At 36.8% G+C, this 12,011-nt stretch overlaps 1 protein-coding gene across 1 annotated transcript in view; it reads right to left on the bottom strand.

Annotated features, from left to right (window-relative positions):
* Positions 1 to 12,011, bottom strand: part of LOC104412396 (ryanodine receptor 2-like) — a gene marked incomplete at its 3' end in the record, with an annotated part of 47,931 nt that overhangs the window by 2,909 nt on the left and 33,011 nt on the right. Inside the window, exons 12-15 of the mRNA XM_010023117.1 lie at positions 10,917 to 11,125; positions 8,823 to 8,997; positions 1,284 to 1,492; positions 88 to 440 (exon numbers count right to left, since the gene is read on the bottom strand). Of these exons, the coding sequence (XP_010021419.1) occupies positions 88 to 440; positions 1,284 to 1,492; positions 8,823 to 8,997; positions 10,917 to 11,125 (946 nt within the window). The remainder of the gene's footprint in view (positions 1 to 87; positions 441 to 1,283; positions 1,493 to 8,822; positions 8,998 to 10,916; positions 11,126 to 12,011) is intronic.

Genomic DNA, 12,011 nt, shown 5'->3' with positions numbered 1-12,011 from the left:
GGGGGAAGAAAAGGAAAAAAAAAAAAGAAAAAAAGGTGGGCTGGGAGGGAACACAACACAAAATAGCAAGCCAAATGTACTACTAACCTTTGTTTAAGACGTGAAGGCTTTTCCTGAACATAATCTTTATGGTTGTTTAACTCTGGCTTTGTGGCATCTTTTTCTCTTTCTGTCCGATCAGGAGCTAGATGACCATGAGCAGTTTTCATTAGAACCTCAAAATCAGAATCAGCATCGTAATCCTCCAAGTCATTCTTCGGGCCAAAAAGACCAGTGCCTGGTAACCCTCCTGCAGCTGATCTGGAGAACACTTCAGCACATTCAATGGGCATGCTTAATCGAAAAAACATGACGTCTGTTTTACTGTTCTGTGAACCAAAGGACTTCTGTGTGACCTTCAGGCAGGGGCAGCTGTCTATGGTGCCATCAATTCTCGTTACCTACCAAACGTAAAGATGTAGTTGTTTTGAAGCTGATGCTTTTTCTTCCCCCTTTTTAAATATTCAACTTCTATTTCTACAATAAGCATCAATGACTGACAAAACTTGAAAAAATATGCTTCAACAATCAAATGTATTGCTATCATGTGCTGCCATTTTAAGTGAAAATAATACTACATTATTACTATAAGGACTGTATATTTCTGTTGTTAAATAAAAAAAACACTCACATCATAACTCTCAGCAACATAAATCCAGGCCTGCCTAGAACAATACAAACCAACCAATATAAATCATACATGTACATATGCAAGAACACAAATTACCTCTTAAATACTACAAGTGTAATACACATCAGCTGAAAAAGAGCTCTTTCAATTTCAGGAGGATTTCATGGTAGACTGAATGATGAATTCAGTTCCTTCAAGATGCACAACTGATTGGGACATAAATGTTGACATGATTGGCTAACAAATATTTATTAATATCCAAACCAATTAGTTATGGAAAAATCACTCCGGAACACATGGTATCTCTTATGCAGAAATGCCTCATTTCCAGAAGCTGTTTACAAACATTGATCTCACTGAACAAGGATCTCTTAATGAGGACATCTTGTAGAATTTGTCTCTGAGAATCTCATGTTCAGACACAACAGATTTCATGGTAAAAGAAATACTATCAACTCCATCAATGTAAGAAATCGGTAACAGGTGCAAGGTTCATCCAGAACTGGGCCAGTATATCTCATTAAAAATTTTGTCTAGAACTGCAAAAGTAGAAATATAATTCAAACATATTCATGGAAGAAGTGCCTAGAAACATTTTAATAGGATCACAAACCTCAATATGTTCATGATTTTGTGGCACTGGTAGAAACTGAGGGAGCCTTTTACTCAGCCAAATGGTGATGTCTCTGTTTGTATTAACAGCAAAGGGTTCATACCCTTCCTGTAAGCCACAGATAGTGAAATATTTTAGAGTGCTGACATCTTTTCCAAAGTTCATTCTTCCCACTTGAGATGGGCCCAGACTGCATACAGGTAGAAATCCTTAAAATAAGATGAAAGAAAGTGGGTTGTGGTCATGAACATCAGAGAACTGTTCTCTTCTATAACTCAATTTAAAACTACTTTTTTTTTTTTGGGGGGGGGGGGGCCAAACCAGAACAAACAAACAAACAAAAAACAAACAAAACTCACAAACAGCATAAATGCAAGCAGTCTTTAATAGCACATCACCTCTTGCATATCACCAAGCACCGTACCTCAAATATCATTCTGAAAAAAAATCCTCAAATAGCCATAGAACTTTTCATGAAACACCCTGTTTACTTCACAGAAATCTAAGAGTACACCACAGATTCCAACAATCAGATTTTGGTTAATCTCTCTGCTAAACTGGTAGTGTGGCAAATTTTATTTCAAGTCTTCATACTTTAGATATTCCTCTGTCCTGGGTTCAGCTACAGCAGTCATTTTTTCTCCTTCTTAGTAGCTGGTGCAGTGCTGTGGTTTTGACTTTCAGTCTGGGAACAACGCTGATAACACTGATGTTTTTAGTTGTTGCTCAGTAATGTTTACTCTGACCAAGGACTTTCTCAGTCTCGTGCTCTGCCAGGGAGGAGGGGAAGCCAGGAGGAAGCAGAGGCAGGACACCTGACCCAAACTGGCCAAAGGGCTATTCCATACCACAGCACGTCATGCCCAGTATAGAAACTGGGGGGAGTTACCCGGAAGGCCCAGATCGCTGCTCGGGTTGGGCTGGGTATCGGTCGGTGGGTGGTGAGCGGTTGTGTCCTCTCCCCTTGTTATTTCCCTTACAATTATTATTGGTAGCAGTAGTGGTTTGTATTATACCTTAGTTACTGGAGTGCTGTTATCTCAGTCCATGGGATTTACATTCCTCCAATTCTCCTCCCCATCCCTCTGGGAGTGGGGGGAGGAAGAAGGTGGAGTGAGCGAGTGGCTGTGTGGTTCTGAGTTACCGGCTGGGCTTGACTCACAACATCCTCCTAGAATTCCATCAGTCACGGTATTTTGAGAGAACCTCAAGAATTACTTTAAAAATAATATAATGCTTGCCAATGCAGCTATAGTAGTGAAAAAAATTACAAATTCGCACCAAGTACGTGCTGTAGACTTTTTTTAATTAAATTTAATTAATTTTAAAGAATTGTAACACTCAGTGGTTCTGGATAATGAGAAATGACAACATGATACTGTAGCTTCATGAAACTTAAAAGTAGTTTTGTTTTCGGCTGGGTTTTTGTTTCGGTTTGGTTTGGTGTTTCATTTTGGTTTACTTTCGAATCATAGAATGGTTTGGGTTGGAAAGGACCTTACGATCATCTAGTTCCAACCCCCCTGTCATGGGATCAGCTTCACATTTGTATGCATCTGCTCTCACCACTTCATTAGCATGGGAACTCACTTGTGACCCCTTTATACTTCTTTAAAAACTGGGGTTTGTTTTTTAATTCAGATTCAGCACCACAGTCTTAGAAACCTTAGAAAACCTATTATTTCTTCTTATTATTATTATCCTGATTTTGAATTACCACAGCTACCAACTGCTTTGTAGATTTGTTTGACCTAGCTATTAACAACATGGGGGGGGGGGGGGGGTGTATCAACAAGAATCATAAAGCTCTATTTAATTTTTCTAGTTCATGTGAATGTACCAGGTATTGAAGAGTGTAAAGACAAAATACAACTAGAGTTCCTCACTTTTCTTTAGGCTGCACAAATGAAAAATGGCTTTAGAGCCATTTAGAGATAAAGACAAACTCCAGAGCACCATCTACAGGATTGATTGCTCACCAGATAAAAGATCAGCCTTCAGTATTGCCTTCTGAAGATTTTATTACAGATACACAAGATTGTTTATCATGTATATATGTATTAGGCACGATAAACTTAAGAACGTACATGATTAGTCGTAAGTTCAAGTCCAGATTTTTATCTTCACAGCAAGGCTCTTAAATCACAGGGCATCAACTTCTCAGATAACATAGATGATTTTAGACATGACTTACGTCTAAAATAAAATGCTACCATTTTGCTAGCACAAATCCAGTGAAAGACAATAATAAAGAATATTTTCCAGCAACAAATGGGACAAAATTGTATTATACAACACGTAACTAGGAAAGTTATATTTGTATACATAGATACATGCTGCTGGCCTACTAGACTAGGCTTTCCTAGGCTTCCTGTTGAATTAAAGGAAACTGTAGGATACTGAAAAAGTTTTTAAGCAAAGCCAAGAATTAAATTCTATTTTCAATAACATTACAAATCTCAGCTCATGACTAAAAAACAGTAACAGCATTCTATGGACAAGAATGTCTGCCTCCTAAGTTGTTTGAGAGCAGATTTTCACAGAAACTGCATTAATCCTCACAATATCAACCAAAAAATGAAGTAAGATTTTCTATAAGCCACATAGGCATATGCAGCCTAAAGCAAGTGCTTTCCCTGTCTGAATGACCTCACCATTTAATGTATAGCACTCAATTTTAGAATCTTATGAAGACTTCTGCTTTCCACATCTCCAAAAGGATATAACAGATCTGCAAAATGGCCAACAGGAATAAACTGCTCTCTTATCAGCAACAATTAGAGAAATCAGAATAATTCAGACTCAATTAAAAATTATTAAGGGGGTATGATACCTCCATTATGAGTTGCACAGAGAAGACAATCAGTAAATAATTTTCAGTGCCTTTCATAAAAGAATTATGATCAAAGAAACCGTTTGGTAGCAAGCTTCAAAACAAAGGGAGGAACTTCCTTATACACCACAAAGTAATGCTGTGAAACTAATTGTCACATAGCATCATGGATGCTAAAAGCTCATATGGATTCAGAAAGTGTTTAGACCTTCATATGGGAAGGGAAAGAATAAAAAGACAAACAAAACCCAACCAAATAAACAAACAAACGAGCAAACCAGCCACAAATACAAACCAACCTCAAAAACATCAGGGCTATTCAACACAAACATGTCACGTTTGTCTCAGAAAGCTCCTGAACCAGAACCCACTGGAGGCTGGGTGACTGCATTACAGTCGGCTTATCTTGTTCTGACATGTATCTACAGGCATTTGATATCCACTGCTGTTGAAAATAAAATAGTGACCTAACTAGACTTTTGATACAAATACTGTTATATTTTCATAAAAACCACAGAGGAATGAAAGCTTAAAAACAAAAAGCATTCAAAGACAAGGAGATGTAAACTGATCAGTTGTGAACATGCTGTATCTACACATATGTCTATATTTATTTATATATTTTTATATTTATGTATATGAGCAGTTGTTTTGTGTTTCTGCACAGGTCAAGTATTTCATGTAAGGAAATAGCAAGCTCTATCTCCAGCACCTTGGAAATTAACACATAGCCAGTTCCTCTTTATTACAGCCCTCAAATCAAGTGCAAAATAATTGTTTTACAAAACAAAAAAAGCAATAGCAGCTGACGTTATCAGCAGAATTTGGTAAGCATACATTATAGAAAGAGCTGATTAGATAATCAGATGCAGTCCAAAATCCAAGAAAAGATGATCAACTCTATTAATGAAGATTAAGATATATACATGACAAAAATCTAAATCAAACAGGAATATTTAAAATATGTAAAATATTTAAAGTATTACTAATATTTGCCCTTCCTAAATAGAATGCACAGGAACTGCTAATTCTCCTACCTATGCCTTTTCCCTTTGGGCTCAGGAAAAAAGATCTCACAGATTCATCCTTAGACATGAAGCAAATATTTCACACACGCACACAAATAAAATGTAAATTGGTGTTTGCAAGATTGCCTGAAAGAAAACAAAGAAACCCAGAAAAACATTCCTACGCAGATAAAACTTCCACTGATGCCCTTACTCAGTCTAGTATTCTCCATCAATCCTGCAACTGTAGCCAATATGGAATCAAGATCACAATCTCTCTCACTAATACAAATTTAATTGATGTCAGAATGGCACTGTACCTGTAGCTAACACCTGCAAGTATTTGTAATTATACAGTAACTGTTGCTCTATATGAATGAAATATAAACACCAGTGCCAGTCCTTACCATGGAAGCACTATTTTTGTCTCTGGTGAAATTCTGCACTGATTTCCTAATGGTATAGTTGTCATAAAGGTCTTTCAGGGGATTTCCATTCCTGGTAAAAGTACGGCTTCTCATCTTATAGGTAGTGTGCTGGTAAGGCAGTTACACATCCTACTACAGAATAAAAACTAACTTTTATCACCATTCTTTAAATGAGTATCCAGCCATTTTAGATGTGGTATGTCAGAGATCCTGCCTGGCCCTTGCACGCTGGAGCCTGCATAAAAAGATGACATGGTTTAGGGGTGGACCTGGCAGTCCTGGGGGAACAGTTGGGCTTTATGATCTTAAAGGTCTTTTCCAACCTAGTTGATTCTACGATTCTATGATTTACCCATGACCTGACTCTTAGTCTCCACATGCACACCTGGCCTATGTAGCAAAACTTTCATTTTATTGTATGACACAGAAAACCAAGTAGAAAGACTTTATCACTGCCATCAGAAAAGTAACTCTCTAACATTGTCTGTCACATGTGGCAAAAGCATAGGACAGCAACACTTTTTATAATATTCCCTACTTCCAAGAACATAAGATGAACCTCCTGATGCAATTTGTCACTCACTACAAACAGTTCATGCTCACAGACATCACAGACAAGTGTACTTGTTTGTATTTACAGTGTGAAATTTCTCTTGCACAGATGTATAATAATATGTAATTATGGTTGACAATCTACTGAGATGGTATCTCACAAATTAGTCTGCTATAATCCCAAAGAGCTTCTTTTGTTGTTAGTACAACCTAAGACACAGTACATGAGCCTTAAAGCTTGCAGAGTGCCACATTCCCTTTACACTGTTCCTAAGTAAATGAAAACTCCTGGACTGATTTATAGTCAGACTGTCCTTCAAAGCTAGACACTGGGCTCTAATCAGAAACTCTATCTTTTTTTTCTAAAGCAAAAGGTCTCTTTCTGCAGCACTACATGGCATGCACACAATTCACAGAGAAGTGACCTGCAGAAAGATCTCAATGCTCTTAAAAGCCATTAACAAAACCAAACTATAAAAGAGTGACAGCTCTAGAAAAGTCATGTTTAATTTGGGTGTTACATACATGTGTTTGTATATACACACACATACATATAGATGTCCCCCTGCCATGAATGGTATATGAGATACCTGTAGTATTTACAAGTATTGATTGGGAGTTACTAAATCTGAGATAAATCAGCACATTCCTTTGAAAACAAAATAAGGTATTTTATTCCAAAGGCAAGCTCTTTTCAAAGACAAAAGTATCTTAATGTGAATTATAAGGATATTGTAAAAAATCTGAGGCTTCATGCTGACATTAAATCTTTGACATGGATACCAAGGCCTTGGGGATCCATGTCAAACCAGGAACTAATTTAGCAGTTTTAGACTCAACAGAGATCTGCTTAATTCTTAACCTGCAGCTAGAAACAAGTACCACAAAAATTACATTGTGATTTCATGAACTTTGAAATTAAAATAGTGGTCAAACAGGCTACTCTCAGAATTTCATGGAATTCCAGTTTCTCTCAGAATCCCTCATTCCTCAATACTGTCTGATAAATGAAAAACAATCATAATTTAAAGGCACCAGGATGATCTTACGTCTATACCACCTACGGTAAAGCCAAGTCACCTCATCATGTTATCACAGTATCTAAGGAAATCTGAAGGCAGTAAAGCAATGGGCATGATTCCAGGCAAATTCCATTTTAATTTCATTTAAAATGAAAATTTAAAATTAGATTTTAAATTAAATAAAATCATAGAATCACAGAATGGTTTGGGTTGGAAGAAACCTTAAAGATCATCTTGTTCTAACCCCTCTGCCGCGGGCAGGGACACCTTCCACTAGAGCAGGTTTCTCCAAGCCCCTGTGTCCAACCTGACCTTGAATACTTCTGAGAATGGAGCAGCCACAACACCTCTGGGCAGCCTGTTCCAGTGCCTCACCACCCTCACAGGGAAGAATTCCTAATTTGGTATACAGCAGAAAAAGAAAAAAAAAAATAATTAAAAAAAAATATTATTCTCCCAAAGCACTCCTGGAAGTAAAATACTCTGAAATCCACATAAAAATAAAGTGGTTAAAATTCAAGCAGGGAACTGCCTAATTAATGGATATAGGATTCATATTTCCCCTGGGGATAAAGATCAGTAACTCACAAGTATCACTTGCAGCTTTTACTGTTCAAAAAAATTGAACCCTCTCTCTCAGACACAGATGTATTATTTAACAGATGTATAATAAATATGACAGGATATATGTACCTATGATAAATGAAAGGGAAAGATTAAAGCTTAAAATATTTTTTTTACATTACCACAGAGCAGAAATTTTAGACAGCTGTCTACATTAATGTAATTGCTTACCCTTTTATTCACACACAAGTATGTAATTAAATTTATAAACAAAAATACTTTTGTGATATAGAATCAATCTGGCACCTGACACAACCTCGATCTTTGCCACCTTTTGCAATCTCATAAGCTATGGCTTCATGGTAAACTAAAACCTGCTTATAGACTCTGCACCAAGAACAGTACAACAATAGGTACAAAACTCAACCTGCTGGTTTAAAAACAAGTAAAAACTTTAAGAGGCTAAATTTTCACCAGCTGGATTTATCCTGGATCAGGTGTCATTTCTGCTCCCAGAGCTAAAACATAACCTTAAAGCTGGCTCAAGGTTTATGTTCTACCATATGTTCTCCCTAATTTGACAGAAATTTGGTACTGCTTCAGTACTTGATCTAGATAAAATTTGATGTCCTTGCCCTTGGCAGCAGGGGTTGGACCAGATAATATCCAAAGGTCCCATAAACCCAAACCAGTCTATGATTCATTCTATGATTCTGATATATCAAATAGTGACCTGCTGCAGTACAGATGCAATGTTCAAGGTCATGAATTCGCAACCCCAGGCACATCCCTGCACAATAGTGAAAAGGTCTGATGAGAAAAGATGACTTCCGAGTTCACCACAGAAAAAGACCTTGCCTCATCCTCACACCCAGCATACCTCCTTTCCAAAGGCTTAATACTAACCAAGAAGAGAAAAGGATGAGGGGTAGCTCCCTAGAGAGAGGAAAGGGGAAGACAAAAAAAAAAAAAACAACAACAAAAAAAAAAAAACCACAACAAAAACCAAACCAAGGAGGAAAAAAAAAAAAAAAAAAAAAAAAAAAAACCCCAACAAAACACAAAACAAGAAGCACACCACGTTAAAGGGAAGATAGCAAAAAATGGCCAACACGCTGTATTACAGTACTTACCATCACCAACCTCAAAGTCCTTGAATGCAAGTTCTGACCCCGAGTCATCAAGCAGGATTTCACCATTTAAGGTGAACATCATAGTGTGCTCATTCATGTCAACCATACACCCAACAACATCTCCTGCCAACCATGAGCGGCCAAAATGCTCATTACCTTGATGCCACCGCTGTGCCTGAAAAGGATTTAGAAGAATTTCAGAGTAATATTGATGATGTGTGTGTTCCTCTCTCCCCTACTGGTACAACTAAAAATTAGCCCCCTCAATTAAGATGGCACTTAAATTAACACTTTCACAGGAGATCATTCCAAAACAATGTCTGTGAGTACGCCAAGTTGACTTTGAAAATGGAAATCCAACAATTAACTTCCAGCAAACACCCCTCACACCGGTATTGTAAAACGCTGCTCAGTGAGCTGACAGGTAAAATTGCTATTTCAACATTTTAGTAACAAGAGAATAGCTTATTTTTCTGCAGAAGCTCCATGAAAGACTTGTACTGAAAATAATATGCTATCAATTACAACGTTAAATAGCTGCTTCACAAACTTTTTTTAAGCAATTGCTTTTATTTAATCTAGTAGCCTATAAATTCACTGCTTACAAATAGACTATGTTTCCTTAAGTGTAATTCTAAAAATGTTGTGTACAAAATAAATGAAACTTCCTGTCATACCAGATTTTGGAATGAACAGAATTTTCTGTGGATGGAATAAGCACTCTTAGTTTCTGACATACTCCAGAACAGCTGAGGGCATGATTAATGATTCCTATGGCTGACCTTCAAAAGTCAAAGACTACAAAGGCTTTGGATGGGGTCTTGGATTGGAATTCAAATAAATAAACATCTACTAAGAACTATTGTAACATGCATAACACGAAGCAGCGTTAATAACAAATAGGTTCCCTATACATGTATTCCATCACAAGTAGATTTTTAGCCTCTGTATCCATCCTGAGAATCCTAGAAAACAGATGAGCCTATCTGTGTATCCCAAAGATCAAAAACTTTTCTTCAATCAAGAAGAATCAAGGAGAGAATTGATTAAAATCAAAGACAACAAAATAGCTTTCTGGATTTAGACAAAAAGTTCAAAGCCTATGATTCAGAAGACGAAATACTACATAGCTATTCTAGTAAAGACACAGGACTTGAAAAGTTCACTCAAGCAAATCAGATATTTTACAAAAACAAATTTTCAGTTCTCATTTTAATGCATCTTCTCATGTAATACAAGACTGGGAAAGAATCCAACGGCATGAATAAAAAACATCTTGAAAGCTTGATCTGATGAGGAATAGCCAGAAATACTTTTGATTTCTATTACATATTTGAAGAGTAATAAACAAAACTAATTCCAGCATCAGATACAAGAAACATTTTGACCTGAGTCATCAGTAGCCTTAAAACCAACTATGGTTTGGATAGCAGTTGCACTTGCTTTCATAGTGAAATAAAAGGGCTTAATGAGACATTTAATCTATTCTGATTAAAATTAATAACACATAGTTTGCTTTCCTATATATTTTCACTACTACATTTCAATCTGTCATTGTCTCATGCAGAGTTAAACTGGAGAAAAAAATTACTGTTTCTATCATACTTCATTTACACTAAACTGTAAGGATTTCTATGAAAATGAAGGTATGCTCTTCATAACTTCTACATGCCTATAAAAATCACATAACGAAGTTTGCCTCGAATTGTTACTGCTAACAATTGTAACCATGTCTTCCCCTAATGGCACTTCTTATGGAGAGAACAACAAAGCAAAAATTTAAAGAAATGATTCATAGTTAATTACATCTCTGTCAGTACATTGAATTTGTGTAAGCCACTTAGATTTTCAGTGCTTTACATATACTGCACAAACACTGTGAAGCTGTGAAAAAAATAGAAATGCCAAACCCTGCTAATTAATTTTCAGGTGAAATTTATCCTCCTTATTCCACCTAGACCCTCAAAGAGAGAAAAAAATTTATAAAACACAAAAGAAAGAAAGCAATTATGTTGAGAGACTGACACATGAAATAAGATGCAAAACTAAAAGTTTTGCAATCACTGACATTATTATAGACAAACATATACAAACCTTAAAGCCATCGAAAACAAAAGCTTCTTCATCTGAGCCTAGTTCCTGATCTGGCAGACAACCTGGCCTGGTCCAGCCAACTCTCATGTCTCCTGCAGTAACTGCCTCAAACTCAAAGTACCACTTCCCAGCCTTCACGGAATAAGTCTTTTCTGTGCGGAAGATCCTGAATTTTTCCATTATCCCACTGCACACATCCAGTCTCATCGCTGTAAGGTTTAAAAAATTTTAAAAAGTGAAGAAAAAAAACACAACTGACAAAATGAAGGCAGTGAAAACAAAGGAATCTCTTTGAGCACAGGCATGAAAAGAAGAATGTGCCTGCAGAACAGCCTTATGGGGAAAGCACCCTTGCTAATTCTGGGGAATCAGCACACTTGGGTACCTTTCAGAAATGACACTACACTAATTCATCTAGCGGGGCATGGGGGAGGGTCCACATTACCAGTATTATCTTGAATAGCCTATAAGGTCACATCCCTCAGAATTTACTCTCACTTTTCATGCCACCAAATGTTTGACTTGAGTTAGGTCAGGCTCGTTAAGTTTCCTGTAAACAGCTCTGAACTCTCTGCCATATAATTCTTTACTAGTAAATTTTTATTTTTGATGGTCTACATGATTATTGCCTTAAAAACACTTCTGAAGATCGTTAATACCTCACCTATATAGACAAACTACCAAAAAGCATGGAAACCGAGAATTTGTTGTCTTTTTAGATTCTAAGTAACCTAATGCTTTCTACATTCTAAGAAACCCCAGAAGTAAAGCTGCTGTGGGAAGCCAGTAAGTAGTAATACTAATAAAGCATAAAAATGATGCTTTAGAGCTTTGTAAATCAATGTTTAAAATTAAATTAATGAATGCAGATGCAGAACACCACTAGAGGGCTCTAAATCCTTTAATAAGAGTACAGATTTTGGCTGCTGAAAGACGACCCCTGACACTGTCCTGGTTTCAGAGGGATATACTTTTCTTCCTTTTCTTCGTTTCTTCTATAGTTTTTTTCTACCTAGTAGCTGGTACAGTGCTGTGATTTGGCTTTAGTCTGAGAATAATGCTGATAAAACCCCGGTGTTTTTAGTTGTTGCCAAG

This window comes from Nestor notabilis, unplaced genomic scaffold, assembly GCF_000696875.1.
Source record: "Nestor notabilis isolate BGI_N333 unplaced genomic scaffold, ASM69687v1 scaffold7111, whole genome shotgun sequence".
NCBI lineage: Eukaryota > Metazoa > Chordata > Aves > Psittaciformes > Psittacidae > Nestor > Nestor notabilis.
The sequence above is the reverse complement of the archived record's forward strand: the minus strand, read 5'-3'. Positions and strand labels throughout refer to the sequence as shown.